Source organism: Girardinichthys multiradiatus, chromosome X, assembly GCF_021462225.1.
Source record: "Girardinichthys multiradiatus isolate DD_20200921_A chromosome X, DD_fGirMul_XY1, whole genome shotgun sequence".
Classification (NCBI taxonomy): domain Eukaryota; kingdom Metazoa; phylum Chordata; class Actinopteri; order Cyprinodontiformes; family Goodeidae; genus Girardinichthys; species Girardinichthys multiradiatus.
The window spans coordinates 8,035,823-8,057,523 of NC_061817.1; the positions used below are offsets into that span (position 1 = coordinate 8,035,823).

Genomic DNA, 21,701 nt, shown 5'->3' on the forward strand with positions numbered 1-21,701 from the left:
AGGCCATCTCCAAACTGTTCCCACAAAGTTAGGAGCATGGAGTTGTCCAAAATCATGTGGTATGCTGATGCATTCAATGATCTTTTCACGGGAACTAAGGGGCCATGTCCAGCTCCTGAAAAACATTCTCACAGCATTCCCCTCCTCAAAACTTTACGCAAGGCACAATACAATCAAACAAGTACAGTTCTCCTGGAAACCACCAAAACCAGACTTGTCCATTATATTGCTAGATGGAGAAGTGTCATTCGCCATCTCAGAAAACGCACCTTCACTGCTGTAGAGTCCAGTGGCAGCATGCTTTACATGATTGCCTGCTACGGTTTGCGTTGCACTTATAATGTATGGCTTGGATGAAACTGCTTGGCATGGAAACCCAATCCATGAAGCTCTCTATGCACTGTTCTTTAGCTAATCTGAACATGCATAAAGTTTGGAGGTCTATAACGTTTGCTGTCCACTTTCATATACAGGTCCTTCTCAAAACATTAGCATATTGTGATAAAGTTCATTATTTTCTATAATGTAATGATGAAAATTTAACATTCATATATTTTAGATTCATTGCACACTAACTGAAATATTTCAGGTCTTTTATTGTCTTAATACAGATGATTTTGGCATACAGCTCATGAAAACCCAAAATTCCTATCTCACAAAATTAGCATATTTCATCCGACCAATAAAAGAAAAGTGTTTTTAATACAAAAAAACGTCAACCTTCAAATAATCATGTACAGTTATGCACTCAATACTTGGTCGGGAATCCTTTTGCAGAAATGACTGCTTCAATGCGGCGTGGCATGGAGGCAATCAGCCTGTGGCACTGCTGAGGTCTTATGGAGGCCCAGGATGCTTCGATAGCGGCCTTTAGCTCATCCAGAGTGTTGGGTCTTGAGTCTCTCAACGTTCTCTTCACAATATGCCACAGATTCTGTATGGGGTTCAGGTCAGGAGAGTTGGCAGGCCAATTGAGCACAGTGATACCATGGTCAGTAAACCATTTACCAGTGGTTTTGGCACTGTGAGCAGGTGCCAGGTCATGCTGAAAAATGAAATCTTCATCTCCATAAAGCTTTTCAGCAGATGGAAGCATGAAGTGCTCCAAAATCTCCTGATAGCTAGCTGCATTGACCCTGCCCTTGATAAAACACAGTGGACCAACACCAGCAGCTGACACGGCACCCCAGACCATCACTGACTGTGGGTACTTGACACTGGACTTCTGGCATTTTGGCATTTCCTTCTCCCCAGTCTTCCTCCAGACTCTGGCACCTTGATTTCCGAATGACATGCAGAATTTGCTTTCATCCGAAAAAAGTACTTTTGACCACTGAGCAACAGTCCAGTGCTGCTTCTCTGTAGCCCAGGTCAGGCGCTTCTGCCGCTGTTTCTGGTTCAAAAGTGGCTTGACCTGGGGAATGCGGCACCTGTAGCCCATTTCCTGCACACGCCTGTGCACGGTGGCTCTGGATGTTTCTACTCCAGACTCAGTCCACTGCTTCCGCAGGTCCCCCAAGGTCTGGAATCGGCCCTTCTCCACAATCTTCCTCAGGGTCCGGTCACTTCTTCTCATTGTGCAGCGTTTTCTGCCACACTTTTTCCTTCCCACAGACTTCCCACTGAGGGGCCTTGATACAGCACTCTGGGAACAGCCTATTCGTTCAGAAATTTATTTCTGTGTCTTACCCTCTTGCTTGAGGGTGTCAATAGTGGCCTTCTGGACAGCAGTCAGGTCGGTAGTCTTACCCATGATTGGGGTTTTGAGTGATGAACCAGGCTGGGAGTTTTAAAGGCCTCAGGAATCTTTTGCAGGTATTTAGAGTTAACTCGTTGATTCAGATGATTAGGTTCATAGCTCGTTTAGAGACCCTTTTAATGATATGCTAATTTTGTGAGATAGGAATTTTGGGTTTTCATGAGCTGTATGCCAAAATCATCCGTATTAAGACAATAAAAGACCTGAAATATTTCAGTTAGTGTGCAATGAATCTAAAATATATGAATGTTAAATTTTCATCATGACATTATGGAAAATAATGAACTTTATCACAATATGCTAATTGTTTGAGAAGGACCTGTAATACCACTGACTGTTGATGGGGGAATATTTAGGAGTGAGGAAAGTTTATGAATGGACTTGTTGCACAGGTGGCATCCTATCACAGTACCATGCTGGAATTCACCGAAGTCCTGAGAGCAACCCATTTTTTTGTTTGTAGTTTGTTTGTAGAAACAGTCTGCATGCCTAGGTGCTTGATTTTAAACACCTATGGCCGTGGAATTGATCGAAACATCTGATTTCAATTATTTGGATGAGTGAGTGAACACTTTGGCAATATAGTATATATGTAACTATGTATTATATATTTGTGTACATTACATTCTACACTCAACACTGGTTAAGATGTATGAAAAGCATTAAAATTAAGTCCACTTTTATTGTAGTAGCATAATCTCACATAAACTCATCTTATAATTTAAGCACATTTATTCATTTTGAAGAGTGACCAAAATAAATTAGCCTCTCTGTTGTAGTTATACACCAGAAAAAAATTATTGTTATTTAAATGTTGCAAAAAAATAATAATAATAATAAAATCTCAATTACAATGACTTCATAGGAAATGTTTTAGGCGACGGTAAGTGTAGCCCATGTGTTTTTGTCGAAAACAGTAACTCCTCAACATTCTTTCCCCTACTGAAAAAAGTTACTCATATTAAAGATTTGATTTTTCAAATTGTTCTAATGTGAGATTATGCTCCTGAAATAAAACATGGATTTATTTTATATGCAGGAAGAGAGGTTTTCTAATGCCAGATACATTTAAAATTTAGAAGAAAGGCATTTTCTAGGTTGGAATATTCTCAAACACTAGCTTGGAGTGCATTTAAGTTGCTTACCCTATAACTAATCCTATAAGAGCATCAGAGCAAGTAGGTTACACTCGAAAGATAATTTTGACAAAAATGGTTCTCAATGTTTTTTTCTTGCTTGGTTTGTTTCTTCTCTGTATCAATGCCACACTGTCTCTTTTTTATTTTTAAGCAGCCATCCATTGCAGATTTTAACTGAGAGTACTTCAAGTCTGTGTCACACCGATAATTTCAGTGTTTCTCCATTTGTTGTGTGTCTGTACCACTCACAAAGGTAAGGATAAAGGTGAACAACAAAAAGAGTGAGAGAGAGTGGGGGAAATAAGATAAATTATAGAGTTCAGGTGAAAAGAGATTAAGAGGGTAAACAGAAAAGGTGAAAAAGTGATGACACCATCAGGAAAGTGACAATACGCATGTGTGATGGTCAGAGATAGGGCACGAAAAGAATGTTGGGAGAAAAGGACAAGTAAAAGAGGAAGGGAGGCCAAGTCCGTGATCGATGATGGGACTCTGTATCTTGGCAGATGCTGCTTGATCAGATAAACGCAATACCAGTGGAGAACACGTGGCATTTCACAGACTGAGGTGGTCCCAAAAACCTAAACAGAAACAAATTGAACGAAACAGGCCATTTCCTTTTTTCTCTCAAGTTTAGCAATTGTCTGTTAATGTAACAAATGTGTTACCGTGCTGTTTGTTAAGCACCATTCTGAACAAGCACGGAGATATTAAGATTCTTTCATATTGTGAGAAGTTTATAATATGAACAAGTTAAATGTCACATGTAATGTTTGGGAACACTTTGTGCCAAAAGATTTATTGAGACAGACAAAATATCCCAGAAAAGTAAAATATTCATGAAAAGTGTATTTCTTTTTTTTTATTCAATTGAAAAAGTATTATTTTAAATGGATTCATTACATAAAGAGAGATATATGTTTTTATTATAGCTAACAACAAATGAATTTTAAGTTTCTTAGAAAATCAGAAAATAGCACAAAAACATTTTATCATCAAAATGTTATGACCCACACTGTCACAGAGAAGACTGCTGACTTGACAGTTGTCCTGTCAGTTTTTCATTGACGAGTGTGAGCCACAAAGGACAAAGGGCCGTCGCAAAAGAAGCTGGCTGTTAACAGAGTGCTTTATCGAAACACTAATAGAAAGTTGAGTTGAAGGAAAAAGTGTGGAAATCCTAGGTATGTAAATAGAAGGCAGCTGGACTTTTCTTCACCCCAGGGATAAAACACCAAAATACAAGTTTAACGTATATTCAGTCAAGTGGAGCAATTAATGTTTATTCCATCTCACTGGTTCAAGACTCAGTGGTTTATCTACATCTTAAGAACAAAGGACACTCTTTTGAAGACCCCCATTTGCACAAGGAAGAGTGGTTATTCAAGAGAGGAGGAAGAGATGAGATTTATGTATGGCAGTTTATGTATGAGACAGAAGAGGTGACCTCAGGTTCCATTATTTATAGAGTGTTTGCACTGCAGCCAACTTTTGAGGAACCAGAGTATTGGTTTTGGGTAGTTTTTCGCCACCTTGTGTTTTCAATGCATGATCCACGGCCAAATCTGATAAAAGCAGGTAGAAATGGCCTTAGTGGGGAGATCTGACTTTTTGGATGGACCCTGAAGTGAAGGCTATAAGAATATCCCCAACATTTTATTTCAGTTATACCCTAGTTTATCATCCTCTGCAGGTCATAATTTCTTTTTACTTAAAATTCTGATAGTAGTTCCGCAATTTATATGTAACCCAAGCCACCCATGATGAACATCACAGTGTTTTACATTCAAATACATTTATAAAATCCACCATCCTTAGTGAAAATATTAATTAAAGGAAGACATCTGCTGTTATGTTCTTAGACATAGATTATAACAAACACAACTGGATTGTTGATCATTTACCAATTTTATGTATTATTGAGCACTGCTGCAGCATGTGTATATGTGGTTATTGTTTTCAAGACACATCTCAAAAGGCTTTAATTATTAAATATCTTTGGATAATTACAAACTTAGAAGTGATTCAGCTTTAGAGATTAACAGCTAGGAAATTTTCATAAATTATGCATTTAGATAGCTAATTGTAGTGCCTATTGGGAGCCAGGATCGACTCAGTTCATTTAAAATCCCCTACACATTTTCACTATCATTCTGGACTTTGTTGTTGCGGTGGATGGAGATCTGTGTTCTCAGACCGCAGCGGCACTCACGCGGATGGAGGACTTGCTCAGCATCTGGGGATGTAATCTACATAAATGCTCCAGGTTTAAGACATCAAGTTCAAACACACACAACAACCTAGGTAGATTAAATTTAAGGTTCCAGGAAGTTAAGTGCTGGAGAAAAAAATCTTCCAGTGGTCCAAAGTTCTCTAATCCAATTAAGGTATATTTTGCATTTCATTTGGATATCAGTTCAGATCTTATTTGACGAAAAAGAGAGATTTCTGCCATGTCCTACATTTTATTTCTTTGACATAGATTCATGAAACATAAAAAAAAAAAAAAAACACATGGATACTTTTGGTAACCTTGGTTTCTGTCGTAAAACCACTATAAAAAGAACTCTCAACTCTATGTTGCATTATGAGGGAAATCAGCTCCCCATAGCTTTGCCTTTGAATGTACTGTATCAGGGCAACTTTGTTGTCATTTTTAGGAAAGCAATGCAGATTGACTGCCACCAAATTATTGCTCCAAATTGTATGCTTATAAAGTAGAGGCTGCTGAGAGAAAAAAAAATAAAAAATGTACCTGATGCTTATTCATCACACACCATTATGTAACAGAGACATAAACTGTGGCTCAAATTAAGTAGGGAGTGTGCTAACTTTTCATGTTTTAGTTCTCACAAATGACATTAAATATTTCATAAAGAGTTATACAACTCTTCTTACTTTTTTTTTTTTTTGTAAATTGTTTACCATCTGAACCAAAAATGCCTTGGTAAAATGTTGGTCTCAGTCCAGCCCTGACTGCCATAGTCTTGTTATTACTTGAAGATTGAGCTCATTACTGAATGTTATTTAATGAAAAATATGTCTCTTTCTTACATCCTTTAGTGTATTCTTAAATGTTAACAGAGACAAATGATCTTCAATTGAAGTGAAGGGGTAATGATGTGTTAGTAAGTCTGCACTCAGAGACATGTAGCTGAGAACCAGCATGATATTTGTCTTTCCCTACTAGCAGCTTTAGTTATTCGCCCCTGAATGACACAGATTGGATTAGCCACGCGCCAAATGTCACAGAGGAAGCCTGAGTGGGAGGGGAGACAGAAGGAATGGTATACAGAGTGAGGAATGAGAAAAGATAAGGGCTTTGTTGCTTTTCTCTTCTCTTAACATTAAAGAAACAGTCAATTTGGACAATCTGGCCATGTAGAGGTGTGTGCAAGCCTGGGGATTGGTAAAACTCAAGGGATTCTTTAAAAAGACTGTTCTTGTTTCTCAGAGAAAGAAACAAAATGAGCAAAAAATATAATTAAAAATACTTTGCTTGAGTTAGTATATTTTGCTATCATAGCATTGTAGGAAATTAAAGTAATATGCTTTCAAACAAAGGAGCAGGTAAAATTGTTGGACCATAATCTCACACTAAAGAATTAGAAAAGTCCAATCTTTGAATATGAGTACATTTATTCAGTGAAATAAAAACCAATGTTAAGAAATTACTTTTTCTAACTAAATCACCAGTGGAAAGAAAATTGTAACCCTACTAATCATAATAAAATAAGTGTAGTTAAAGGAGTTTTTAAATTTAAATTTTCCTTTCTTAAGTTGATCAGAGTTTCTAGGTACTTCCATGACTTCATGTTTCTTGAGGGAATATGAATGATGTGACACAGAGGCCCAGTTATTTGGAGGTACAATCTGAAATGTAGCCTTTTCTGCCCTGTCTTTGGAGGGATAAACGTATAAAAGTGCAGTTGTTGTTAAACTTCATTTGAAATTTAACTGGTTATTTCTTCTACTTAAATACGCTTAAGATGTAGCTTTTGGTTAAGTATAATGGAGGATTTGTAATGACGTGTGCCTGTTTATCTTCTAAGGGCTATGAGAACCTTGTTAAAGAACATTGTATTATTGACCATAAATACCAGGAGATTTTTAAGTAATAATCAGGGAGACTAGGTCTAAACAGAATATGGATTGAACATGGAATGAGTCTTTTAATAGGACAATATTCCAAATAGTGAATCCAAATTAACACAGAACTGATTTACTAGACACAATATCAACCTTCTTCCATAGCCATTTCAGCCCACAGACATAAATCCTAAAGAAAACCAGTAAATTGAGATGAACATAAGATTGGATCCAGGATGATCTGGAGAGATTGAGCGAAAAGGAATGGTACAGCTCACCACATGGCAAATAAAAAGGCACATAAGAGAAAGAACCATACATACAGACACTCATACCTTGGGGGAATTTTGAGTCTCTGATTAACCTAATACAGATGTTTTACTGATAGAGAAACTGGATTAGCCGTAGAAAACCAGGAGAAAACCCTTGCATTCACGGCTTATTGCTGTGAGGTAACAGGGCTAACACAATAAACAGATCTCTTTGTCTATTTTGCTTAAATTTTTTTTTCAGTACTTAAAAAAGGGATTATGTAAACAACTGGTGTTCAATTTTATCACCATTGAGAATAAAAAGCAGTAAATGAACTGAGGAATTCCATTTATGATGAAACAATAACCTTATCCAGTGAGAGATTTTATCACCAGAGGCTGATAGCTGTAACAAACAATCCATGTTTTACCCAAAAAATTCCATCTTGAAGCAATTTGCTCTCAGATCAGTATGAGCAGAACTCATAAAATAAACCTCACAGCAAGCAATTAGCACCCACACCACCAAATTGCCCATGTAGTCTGGTTGCGAGACGAGGGAAGTACATTTTTCATATTCTTGGGTCCTGTTCACACGGAGACAAAAACGTTATCATGTCCAGAATGATTTTAAAAAAAAAGGTGTGTCCACATGAGTGCACACAGCACCGCTGAAAACACTGTAGTATGTATGCTGGGCCCATTGATGGCAATGAGACACTGCCACAGAAACAATTCAATTCAGTTTATTTATGAAGCGCCAATTCACAACACATGTCGTCTCAACACAGCAAAAACAGTGGACATAAACACCAGGCATCAGCACACAATCTAAACATAGCAATCGGGCGGCAAATAGGCACGTGCGAGTTGCAGACAGAGGTGAAGCTACAACATCATCATTTGGAAAGATGAGTGCACATGGCATAACGGAAACAACGAAATCTTTTCACTCTGGGGTCTGGTTTCAAAAATTATTGTTTTTGGTCCCAAAAAGCCAGATCTGTGTGGACACAATGCCAAAATACACCTAAGCTCATCTCTATGTGGACAGGGCCTAGTAAAAATGCTAAATGTTTCATTGATGCTGACAATAAAAAGCCCTATAATTACATTTAGTGATGATGAGGGAAAACGAGGAACTGGTGTAGGAGCCCAAGAAACACCGGCACAAGCCAATACGATTTGATAATACAATTATGCAAAAACCTTAGTACAACTGAAAAAAACAACTTCATGTTTCTTCACCTCAAAGTAATCAGCTTACTATTATTAGATTTTGTTTTTTGTATCCATGATCCTTCTGACTTTGCTGGCTAAGATATTCGTACAGAGCCGTGTTCATTTAGAAGTATTGTACAGGATTACCCAATTGGTGGCGCTTAGATCACTGTACAAAAAGCTGATAAGCTAATTTAAGTCCTGATGCTGTTTGCTCCTCCACAGAAAGGCTGAAACTGATGATGTAGGTGCAGAAGCCTATAGGTAAATCACATAGATTGTAAGGAATAAGCCTTGTGTAGGTCTAATGGCAGTGCTAATATTGTGTGGTAAGACAGTGGGGAAAGCAGCAGTGGAAAACTTGCTTGCCAAGTACTAAGCGTGCAGTAGTGGTGGATTAAAATCTTTAAATTTGCCTTAATCCTGCAATCTTTGAATGATCTAAAAAAAATCCTGGAGGCCATAGAATGGTCTTACTCCAGTGTATTTGTTTTTTAGGTGAAATGGAAGAACTAGAAGCCCAGTGGCTAACAGGAATTTGCCATAATGAGAAGAACGAAGTCATGTCCAGTCAGCTTGATGTGGACAACATGGCGGGGGTCTTCTACATGCTGGCCACAGCAATGGGGCTCTCCCTCATCACCTTTGTCTCAGAGCATCTCTTCTACTGGAGGCTGAGATACTGCTTCACTGGAGTCTGCTCTGGCACGCCAGGACTACTTTTCTCCATCAGCAGGGTAAGGATTCTGTCGATGTAAAGTGTTATTGCATGTGCAAAAAGTTCACAGGAACAAGCAGTTTTGGATGAATTTCTGGAGGTAGTAATATCAGGAGGTTGGATAGGGGTTGTCTCAACGGTCAAGGAAGAAGGTGCAGTAAACCATTGCAGCCATACTGGTGGCAAATGCTGCACTGTTTGGGTCAAACAGGCCTGTCTTAGGATCTGCTGCAAAACTAAAGCACTAACTTAAAAACAGTGGACAAAGGGAGGGCTTCACAGAACAGAATGAGATGCAAGGATGGGAATAGAGGCGGGAGGGGGAATCACGAGGCAGCTCTGACTATAGACAAAAATAGACCCTAATTGCAGTCTGTTTTTTGGATGAAACCACAGCAACCCACACTTAATCAATTTATTCTCTCTCCTGCTAAAAGGTCAGCATTTTTCCTCATTGCCTGTGAGAACAGAAGACATGGACGTGTATCCCTAAAAGCACTGCAGTGTCTTCATGCTATTGTTGCAGCAGTGTTGCTCTGTTTAAAAATGTTAACACAGGGAAGTAGTTAGTGCAGAAGAGGCAACACTTTAAGGAATGTGCTTCAGGAAGATGCTTTTTCTAACTCATTCTTAGGATTAATTTAGATTAAAATGTTCTCTTTGTGGCCTATATTGTGGAGATAAACGTAACAAAATATATGAAGAGCAAAAACACTCTGAGGTTGTTAATGTGGTAAATATCTCTAAGAGTGTGACAGTAAAATATAGTGAAATACAGTGCCTGGCCAAAAAAAAAGTCGCCACAAAAATAAAAGGTCAAACACTCTAATATTTTGTTGGACCCCCTTGTACAGTAGGCACTAAGGATGATGGGTGCATCACTTCACCTGCCTCTCTTCTTACCCTGATGCACACATCACTCTGGAACAGGGTAATTCAGGACCCATCAGACCATATGACCTTCTTCCATTGCTGCAGAGTCCAATTTTTATGCTCCCTAGCAAATTGAAGCCTTCTTTTCCGGTTAGCCTCAGAGGTTAGTGGTTTTCTTAAGGCTACACAGCAGTTCAGTCCCAATCCCTTGAGTCCCCTTCGCATTGTGTGTGTGGAAATGCTCTTACTTTCACTATTAAACATAGCCCGGAGTTCTACTGTTGTTTTTCATTGATTTGATTTCACCAAACGTATAAGTGATCACCAATCACGATCATTTTATTTTCCCGCCACATTTCTTCCTCAAAGACGATGGGTCCCCACTATCCTTCCAATTTTTAATAATGCGTTGGACAGTTCTTAACCCAATTTTGGTAGCTGCTGCAATCTCCTTAGATGTTTTCTCTGCTTGATGCATGCCAATGATTTGACCCTTCTGAAACAGACTGACATCTTCTCCACAACCACGAGATGTGCCTTTCGACATGGTTGTTTGAGAAATGAGAAGCAACTCATTGCACCAGTTGGGGCTAAATAACCTGCTGCCAGCTGAAACATAATCACCCATGCAGTAATTATCCAATGGGAAGCTAGTACCTATTTGCTTAGTTAAAACCAGGTGGCGACTTGTTTTTTGGCCAGGTAGTGTGTTTTAAGTTTTTTTCTTTTATTCTGAGACTTCTCTTGCAGATTTTCTGATACTGTTTCCCAAAGAAAGTATAACCTATAATCATAAAGAGGTGGTCATTTTGGCAGGATCTGCCAACACTGGAGAGCATCTAAGGTAGATCTTATATATTAAATATGAAACCAACTTGTATTTAAAGGGCATTGTTGACTATTATTACTGGATGAACACATATTCATGTGGACAAATTATTAGCAAATTTTCACTTCTAAAGTCCACCAGTATTGCAACAGTAATAGAGATTAAAAAAAAAAAATAGTTTGATGAATTACATACTGTAGATGTTTTGCTGCTTTTTTGTGGAGAGTGTTGTAAGTTTTTGTATTACATGCTGATATGGATGCATAATAAAAGCAAAAAAAGAACACACTAAGACTAAGACTGCCAGTATATCCTGCTGGGCATTAGTTTTGATAACTTAGAACACTTAGAGCATCTATTAACAGAGATATTTTGACAAAGCAAATAGTATTCTTGCCACTATTTACTGCTTTTAAACGGTTACACTCAGGTAGAAGGGCTGGATAACAGCAGCCCTTTCTAAAAATAAAACAAAGCAGATATTTGTACTGAAAGCACTTAGTTTCTTAAGCAAATTTTGAAGGAACACATTTTTAAAAATTTTCCTTTTATGATCAACAGGTCTGAAATTCTATTTTTTAAAGAACATGTTTTTACCAATGATGTATTTATTAGATTTCTGAAATTAATATATTTTTGTTAAATTATGTATGTTTCTTAATTTCTAAATAATCCCTGTACTATCACTGGGAATTACCCAGGAAGCCAAACTAAACATTGTACATTTATGTCAGTTTAATTGAGCAAGCAACATACAGGTAAACCCAAAATTATTAATTCCCCTGGTGGATTTAGATCTTAAAATATTTCCATTAGTCAAATAACCTTTTTTTCTGATAGGAAATGAGACAGGCATCAATAGAACAATAGAACAATATAAAAGGTGTGTCAGTTTTGAGAAGAAACAAGATATTTTTTTCATTTATATTTTAATGAAAAGTGCATGCTGAAAATGATTGATACTTTTCTCAATAAGCAATGGAAAAATATTCATGGCATCACAGCAATCAAACCATAGCTTTTAATGATGTGTTGCATGTTCAAACAGGTATTTTGTAAGGTATTTATCTCCATGCAAATCTTTTGCTCCATCTAGAGATTCTCTATCAGATTAACGTAAGGGTTCTGACTGGGCCACTCCAAAACATTAATATAATTTTCATTTGGAAGAAAATGTTAGGAAAATTAAAAGATAAGTTTAAGCCTAAATCTGCCAGGGATATGATTAATTTTAGACGTAACTGTACCTTAACTGCACCTTCTAGATAACTGGATTATGCAGTTGACACACTAAAGGGATGGGGAAACTACTCCATTGCAAACTATGAGTTAGGGTTAAGGTATTTTTCAGTCTAAAACACAATTTTATGAGAACTGGGCTTTCAGAACGGGGTTCCAACAGTATCTGTGGACTAAGAGAATGGAGATGTGGGAATATTACACATACTGTCAAATGAAAGACGCAAATGTTTGTGATGTGGTTATTTGGGGCCCCCTGCTATCTGTGTATATATATTACACTGTAAATTGTTTTTTCAATGTGCAGTGGATGGGGAATTTGTAGTAAGATCTTTAATGTCTAGCTAAACAGCAATTTTGTGTGGTGTTTTTTTTCACCAAAGTTTTTTTAGGGCAAGGTGAGGGCGAACTTTAAATAACTGATGGTTTAGTCAACCATCAACCATGCCCTTGAGTCAAATTGTCATTTATTATTATTAAGTATTAGACAATGGCGTTTCCCTATTAAGGGTAGTAGCTCTGCCAATTTAATAAATGCCAATACACCTCTTAGTGTTTGGAAAGACTGGGCTATTTAATAAAAAATATATTTTTCACTCTTTGGTTTCACCTTCTTCATTTTTTTGTTTGAAGCTCTCCACTCTTCTTTCGATTTACTCATTTTCTTCATCTTTTGTTTATTAATATGTATTATACAGGGAATCTGGAGCTGCATCCATGGAGTACACATTGACATGAAGAAAAAGACAGACCTTGACTTCAGCCCCCAGGACAAAATGCTTAGGCTAATTAAATCTGCCAAACAAATGACCAACATGTCTAACCTCAGTGGCTCCCGCATGAACTCACCTAAACGAGAATTCATGCACTCTGCTGGTCCCATGATCATGGACATGATGGCAGAGAAAGGCAACTTCATTTATGCTGATAACAGAAGTTACGCTCCCAAAGATATGATCTATGGGGACACCGGTGACCTTCAGTCTTATCTTGCAAATCGCCACAAAGACCACCTCAACAACTACATCTTTCAGGGTGGGCAGCATCCCTTGACCCTGAATGACGCCAATCCAAATACTGTAGAGGTAGCAGTAAGTGCTGACACGGTCCAAACAAATGCCAAACCTCAGCGAACATTGTGGAAAAAGTCAACTGACACACTGCGTTCTGTGCCACCGGGGCCTTCTCCAATCCCTGACATGCTTATGCCAGATCCACGAATATCTATGAAGACACAGCGCTACCTCCCAGAAGACACAGCCCACTCTGACATCTCTGACTGTTCAAGCAGGGGAGCCACCTACAAGGAACCAGAAAACAACAAACACCTGAAACCCAAGGACAACTTAAAAAAAAGATCCGTGACGTCAAAATACCCTAGGGATTGCAGTGAGGTGGAGCTGTCCTACTTAAAAACTAAGCAGGTCAGCGGTGGAACCAACCAAAGTGGGAGAGGAGGAGGAGGAGAGAAAATCTACACAATTGATTCAGACAGAGAGATGAGCCTCCATTCAGACCCCATTCACTACCGTGAGAGTCATGGTCTTGCAGCAGATGATTTGGATTACCCTGAGATTTACTCTGACCATGGTGATAACTATAGAAAGTGTGAGCAGCCAATCATTCATCTGAACTCCTCACCTATGCATCACGCGGACTCAGATCTTCTGCCAGACTCAGCTTACTCTAAACACTACAGCCTAAAAGAGAAAAATATGTCCTTCTCCCCTCACGAATCCATTGATCGCTATAAACAGACACACTGCCGATCCTGCTTGTCCAAAGTACCCACTAGCTACCAACAAGGAGGGCCATATGTCTCTGCAGGATCTGCCACAGCATCTGGAACGCGATCTCCATACAATCGGTGCGACGCATGCCTCCACACAGCCAACTTGTACGACATCAGTGAGGACCAGCTTCTTGGTGAGCCCTTGGTTAGTCCCACCATGCATCACCAAGAGCAGCAGCAGCCAGATGAAATGTTTGGTTTGTATTGGCCACAGACAGATGGGCCACATGTTCAAAAAAGAAACCGCTTGAGGCTAAGTCGTCAGCACTCCTTTGATAACATCATGCTTGAAAAGCCCAAGGATGTGGACCTGGGCAGGCCAGCACGCAGCGTCAGCCTCAAGGAGAAGGACCGCTTCTTGGACTCAGCATCTGACTCCCACTATGCCAATCTCTTCGGGATGCGCCCTTACTCTGGCAGACTCTTTGGCACTGGGTCTAAATCAATGCTGTTTAACAATAACCTTGAGGAAAGCAAGAGAAGCAAGTCCCTGTACCCAACCCATGGCTCAGAAAACCCTTTCCTCAGTCACTCTCTGAGGGATGATACCAGCAGCAGACTGGTCCATGGGCGTAGCTCCTCTGACATTTACAAACAGCTGGCAGTAGGTTCTCCTGCATTGGCGCTAGGAGCAGCTCCCATCAAAACACGCAATGATGCGAACAATCTTCGCTCATCTGTTAAATCCACCTCTTCATACTGCTCAAGGGATGGGCGGATAGCTAATGACATGTATAATAAAGAGCATGTGATGCCTTACTCAGCCAATAAGACTAGTGCATACCCAGCCTCAAGGGGTGTCCTAAACTCAGCCCAGTTCAGCAATAGACGGGTGTATAAGAAAATTCCCAGTCTGGAGTCAGATGTTTAGTTGATATAAGCAATGTTTTCTCTCCCTCTAACTCCTCTAAGGGTTTGTATTATAATTTATCAACTATGTTATCCACTAAGGGATGTCATAGCCACCTGACCATTTTTCTTCTCTTTGACATTGTAATAAAAAAAAAAAAACTTCTGGCCCACTTGGGACAAATTATATTGCTATTACTCTCTCTGCAGATAATATCACCATATTTGTCCATTCTCTCCCATGTACCATACAGTTTAATATTTGGTTAGCACTTTGCTGTAAGGTTATACGTGGGAGGAAGAAAACATAATAGTGCCATTTCTGAGATTGGATTAGGTTTCTTTATTGGAGAAATCCTGCTTTTGTATTAGAAGGAGAGTGAGTTGATATGTGCTGGAAATGATCACACATTGATGGTGGCAGTGAGTTTTTCTGAAGAAGGATTAAGAAAAAGTGAAAAAGGAGCTAATGCCTTCAGTGACCTCCTTCTCACCTTTTTTCTTTTTCACGTTTACTGACAAGTTTACTATCAGAATGGGTCTGAAAAGGGAGACTAAATGAGTGAGCCAGACATATAGGCATTCATGGAGGGCAGGTGTGACCAGCGGTCGGCTGCTTGTTAAGCTGACAAATGTACCAACGACACCTGGCATTGAAGGAGGATAGAAAGAGGATGATAGGGTGAGCAAATAAGTGAAAGACTGGAACAGCTGGCAATTTCTGGAAGTTAGTGATTGCAGGTTTAGTCAGACTGTGGTTTTCTATTTTAAAAACCATGTAAACGACACTACATTGATGAGAAGATGAGAACAATGCAGGTGCTACAAAATGAATAATGTTTACAAGCTGAAAAAAGCCAGACTTAGAAAATGGCTTACAAAAAGAAAAGACAAGACGGGAAGGATGAGGGGCATTTCATTCTTCGCACTGCACATATAAAATGATTGCAAAGTCTTACGTTTTTATTCTATTCAGCTATAAGACTTAAAAATCTATATAGAAATTTTGTGTTTGCTTATTTGGTAGCACAATAGCAATTAGTCAAAAAAAAAACTCTCTCCCACATTTGCATTTGAAAAAAAGGCATAGCTTACTGAAAAAATCCTCAGGAGTAGTAGGTTATTTTGCATGTGTTTATTTTTTTTTCCTTCATAAGAAAATAAAATCCACAAAAATACTTAAACACACATTCATTATGTTTCTGAAAAGGGCAAGGTTAAAGGTGGTGGATGGATATTGTACAATGCAATCTTTTAACTCTGACCTTTAAACATAGTAAACCTGTAAAGATAATGATCAAAGGGAACAAAGATGTTACAACCAAAAGGGGAAAGATGACAACCATGTCTTTCATCGCCTTGTCTGGGGGAAGTGCAGGGATAATTTTGTCTTTTGACATCTCTGCCGATAAAAACAGGGTATTTAGCTAGAAAAAAAACAAACCTCTTATAATCCCCTTCTTCTCTGTTTTCCTTCATCTACATATAGTGTGTTCAACGATAATGGAATAATTCACATTTATTTAATTAGATTTAAGTCAAGTTTATTCTTAATTGACAGAACAAGGATTTGCAGTTTATTAGTATTTAAAGGGCATATATCTTCATTTTTATAATGATTCCTTTTTATTTGTTTTCAGGCTCAAGGTTCACGATAATTAATTTTCATGACAAATTAAGAAATCTAAAAACCATGAAAGAAAAAATAGAGGTTGAAAATTGCTGAAGAGTAATTGTGTTGGGTCTGAAATGGTGAACTCAGAAGTATTGATACCAAAAGAAATTGTTGCAGATGAACATAAGCACTTGAGTTAAGCATTTAGGATAACCAAGAGCAGTTATTGGTGTAATGTAATCAGTGGATGTCAGCGGAAATACAAAAGGAAAAACCACCTAAAAAAAAATGTATGTTCTTACATGTTCTCGATAAATTTTATACTTGTAAGCAAGCTATGGCTGCCTTGATGGTCTGGCTGATTTCTTTCCTAATTGTAGCATTAATAGTGTCATGTCCTCTTCTCTCAGGTTTGGGGTGTCCCTTCCCTTAAATCAAAGATTCTAATTGTTTCATAATCTTCAGGCAAAAAAATCTTCATTTTGATCTTAAAAGCAAAAGTACTCACTCCGTCATGCTTTCTGTATTGCTGATAAGTGCAATCACATCCATTTGACAATTTCCTGATAAAAAACTAATTTATTATTAACACTAGGACTCCCAGAATTCTAACACTACTAGAACTCCCAAGCCCATTAATTTTATGGCGAGCATTCTGGATTATATTGGTCAGAATGCGAAAGGTTTTCTTGCATGCTATAAAATTATGGTTTTGACAAGAATTAATAATAGTATTTGATCAAAACCTATTATGTTTTATTATTATTTATAAATAGTACTGAAAAATAATACAGAGGTGGGGTACAGCCAAGACAGATGGCCTATCCATTACAGGGCAACACAGGACAAATAATCATGCATTCACCACACATTCACACCTGAGGGTAATTTAGAGAGACCAATTACCCTAACAGTCACGATTTTAGACTGTGGCAAAAAGCCGGATTACCCAGGGAGAACCTATCCATGCATGGCAGAACATACTCCGGGACCTCAAACCCAGAACCTCGCTGCTAGACAACTGTGCAACCAACTCCACCACGGTGTAGCCCACTTCCAGGTTATATGTTGAATATGCATCAAAAGGCACCAGAGGCATGCATACACCACCTGAGGTGTGGTTAAAAAGTTATTTCGGTGGTAAAAAAACACTTTTAAATTATGATTACGATTTATTTATATTTTATCAAATATTATAAATTTTATGGCTCTAAAATATGATTATATTTGCCCTTTAAACACTGTAGTCTCAAAGGAAATTGTTCTCAAATTGTGAACAATCCAGGGCTCTTGAGGAAGAAGAATTCTTGAGATGGATCCCTTTTTTATTTCCTTTGCAGCATTGTTTGGGTGTGATGTGGGCTGGGGTGGCTGGAACCAAGGAGGCTCCACTGTTATATACTCTATACATATCTATCTGTGGGGATTTAGTGTTATCCATGCATGGCAGATCTTGGGCAAGCTTGAAATGATAACCAAAACATTTTTGAGGGTGTGGGATTAATCTGATTGTTTGTTCATTTATCTGTTTAATTACATGTTTTGATAAATACGTGCATATACTTCCATTTTCACTCGTGCCAAATGTTTTGTAGCATAAAGCTGTACAAATTGCACATTTAAAAAAAGAAAAAAGAACTCATGAAATCATGTTTGTTAACTGATTTGCTTGATTGATTGGATCCACTAAGCCAAATTTTATCAAATAAAAATACCTCAGGATGATTCTGTGCAGTTTGGACAAGCAGTAGCAACAGAACAAAATGTGCCACAGGTTTTTGTAGAACATTTTTTAAAAATAGTGTAAAAAACATAAACATGCTACAATTTCTAGTGGCCACAACGCAGAATGAAACTTTTCTCCTGTTTACTATACGAGTCCAAGGTCTTCCAGTTTCACTCTGTGTTGGAGCTCATGCAACCTAAGAGAGAAAAGGAAGAAGAGGAGGGGAAAAAAAGGAATAGTTGTAGGGGGCTTAGATGTTTTCAGCGCTAGTTTTTTGCCAAACAGAGCACCCTTCATGGAATGAATTCTAAAAAGCTACCCTCATACGGAATAATGGGATTGTCCCTCCTCTCTCTACTTGACTGCATTAGCCACTGTGTTTCAGCTGAAGCTCCATCTTTGCAATTTTTTTAAAAAACACTGTCATATCACTGTTTTTGAGATACTACAGTGAACCTCTCCTTGCTTCACAAACAGCTTATCCCTAATGTTGACTGAAACCCCTTTCTGTCCCCTTTTTTGCATTTATCTGCATATTTATTATGGTTATTATCATATTTATCTCCACATGCTGCCTGCGTGAGCTGTCAAGTGAACAATATGCACATGGAAAATATCAACAAGGCACCCTTTCTTTTCATGGACTCACAACAATTCGTTCAGTTTGTTCAGGTTTTACAGAACCATCATGTAAACAGTTGCTATCTTATGTTAAAACACGCACCCAAACATCCTCCCTTGTGATGACAACCCTGCTCTTTTTAAATAGCAAAAATGTATTTTAATTACATTTAATGATAAATAATGAGGTGATGGCATGCAACCCCAGATGTAATAAGTTTATGTTTTTATGTTTATTTTGTTTGTTTATTTTGGTTATGATGTTATGATCACTAATACGTTGTAACCACATGTGAGTATATACATATTTGAGAGAAAAAAATATATATATATATCTATGTTTAACACATTGAAGATGCTGCTGTTTTGAGGGAGAAGGCGAAGAACTGACCCCCCTTTGTGGCTCCCTCGTACTGGCGGACTGGTTGTTATCAGGCCATGTTTCGTCCAGTTGTGTAATAGGTTGGGGGGGGGACATCCTCGCTCTTCCTCATAAGGCAGGTGAGAAATACTGTATCACCAGCTCTGCTTCTCTCTTACGTCTCCTTCATGTGTGCCAGGACTTCAACTCTAAAGAAGAAGAAGGAAAAAAAGCAACCCTCAACTTTGAGTCTGCTATCCCCAAAGATACAAGACCTTTTTCTTTATTGTTTGCTGTAAGAATAGAGCTTTTTTTGTAAAAAAGAAGAACAAAAACTAACTTCGTCAAAGACTTTTAAGGAACTATTTTGAATATATTTAGAAATTACACCTGTAAAAATCGCTTGTAAATTCATACTGAAATACATCATCTGGAGAATTATAAAGAGTAAAAACAATATTTTTTTGTGTGAATTTCACAAGAGCTCTTCTGTACAGTGGCACTGTTTATCTCTCTTTCTATCTCTCTTTTTCTCTTTCTTTCTCTGTAGAGCAACTAGAATAAAATTTCACCATTCACAAGGCTTGCCGTCTTGTTAGAATCTCCTGTGACAGCAGGTTTTCCTTCCTTTAACAGTTTCTTTCTACAGCTTATGATCATTGATATTTTAGGTGGAAATAAGAGAAAGTGTTGGTTGATTTTTTGTACTCCATTTTTTTTGTTAAATATGTGGTCAGGATTTTTGCAGTATCTTGCAAAACTATCATTGAACTTTTAAACATTTTTTTGACATTCCAAACACAAACTTTAATGTACAGTGCCTTGTGAAAGTACTCGGCTCCTTGAACTGGTCAACCTCTTGCCACATTTCAGGCTTCAAACATAAAGATATAAACAAGAATCAACAACAAGTGGGACACAATCATGAAGTGGAATGAAATTTATTGGATGTGTCAAACTTTTTTAACAAATAAAAAACTGAAAAGTGGGGCGTGCAATATTATTCGGCCCCCTTGCGTTAATACTTCATGTAGCGCCACCCTTTGCTGCAATTACAGCTGCAAGTCGCTTGGGGTATGTCTCTATCAGTTTTGCACAACGAGAGACTGAAATTCTTGCCCATTCTTCTTTGCAAAACAGCTCGAGCTCAGTGAGGTTGGATGGAGAGCGTTCGTGAACAGCAGTCTTCAGCTCTTTCCACAGATTCTCAATTGGATTCAGGTCTGGACTTTGACTTGGCCATTCCAACACCTGGATACGTTTATTTGTGAACCATTCTAGTGTAGATTTGGCTTTATGTTTTGGATCATTGTCTTGTTGGAAGATAAATTTCCGTCCCAGTCTCAGGTCTCTTGCAGACTCCAACAGGTTTTCTTCCAGAATGGTCCTGTATTTGGCCCCATCTATCTTCCCATCAATTTTGACCATCTTCCCTGTCCCTGCTGACGAAAAGCAGGCCCAAACCATGATGCTGCCACCACCATGTTTGACAATGGGGATGGTGTGTTCAGGGTGATGAGCTTTGTTGCTTTTACACCAAACATATCGTTTTGCATTGTGGCCAAACAGTTTGATTTTGGTTTCATCTGACCAGAGCACCTTCTTCCACATGTTTGGTGTGTCTCCCAGGTGGCTTGTGGCAAACTTTAAACGAGACTTTTTATGGATAACTTTGAGAAATGGCTTTCTTCTTGCCACTCTTCCATAAAGGCCAGATTTGTGCAGTGTACGACTGATTGTTGTCCTATGGACAGACTTTCCCACCTCAGCTGTAGATCTCTGCAAGTCATCCAGAGTGATCATGGGCCTCGTGGCTGCATCTCTGATCAGTCTTCTCCTTGTTCGAGATGAGAGTTTAGAGGGACGGCCGGGTCTTGGTAGATTTGCAGTGGTCTGATACTCCTTCCATTTCAATATGATTGCTTGCACAGTGCTCCTTGGGATGTTTAAAGCTTGGGAAATCTTTTTGTATCCAAATCCGGCTTTAAACGTCTCCACAACAGTATCTCGGACCGGCCTGGTGTGTTCCTTGGTCTTCATGATGCTCTCTGCGCTTTGAACAGAACCCTGAGACTATCACAGAGCAGGTGCATTTATATGGAGACTTGATTACACACAGGTGGATTCTATTTATCATCATCAGTCATTTGGGACAACATTGGATCATTCAGAGATCCTCACTGAACTTCTGGAGTGAGTTTGCTGCACTGAAAGTAAAGGGCCGAATAATATTGCACGCCCAGCTTTTCAGTTTTTTATTTGTGAAAAAAGTTTGATACATCCAATAAATTTCATTCCATTTCACGATTGTGTCCCACTTGTTGTTGATTCTTCACAAAAAATTTGTATTTTATAGCTTTATGTTTGAAGCCTGAAATGTGGCAAGAGGTTGACCAGTTCAAGTGGGCCGAGTACTTTCGCAAGGCACTGTATATTGTAGGATTTTGTGGTAGACCCACACAAAGTGGTGCGTGATTGAGAAGTGGAAGGAAATGGGAATTGTGGCCTGATTCTGCATGTATACCCGTTAAAAAAGTAGCCAGGTCTAAAATAGATAGTAAATAAGTAAATTGAATCCACATGTTTATAGTTTAATCTTAAAATAAATACAGCCGTTAT

At 38.4% G+C, this 21,701-nt stretch overlaps 1 protein-coding gene across 2 annotated transcripts in view; it reads left to right on the forward strand.

Moving 5' to 3' along the window:
* LOC124863302 (glutamate receptor ionotropic, NMDA 2A-like) overlaps positions 1-19,665 on the forward strand; it is a 287,376-nt gene extending 267,711 nt beyond the window's left edge. For both annotated transcript variants that reach the window (XM_047357637.1, XM_047357636.1), the window contains 2 exons: positions 8,958-9,196; positions 12,817-19,665. In XM_047357637.1, coding sequence (XP_047213593.1) covers positions 8,958-9,196; positions 12,817-14,781 — 2,204 coding nt within the window. In that variant the 3' untranslated portion in view covers positions 14,782-19,665. The remainder of the gene's footprint in view (positions 1-8,957; positions 9,197-12,816) is intronic.
* The last annotated feature ends 2,036 nt before the right edge of the window (positions 19,666-21,701 follow it).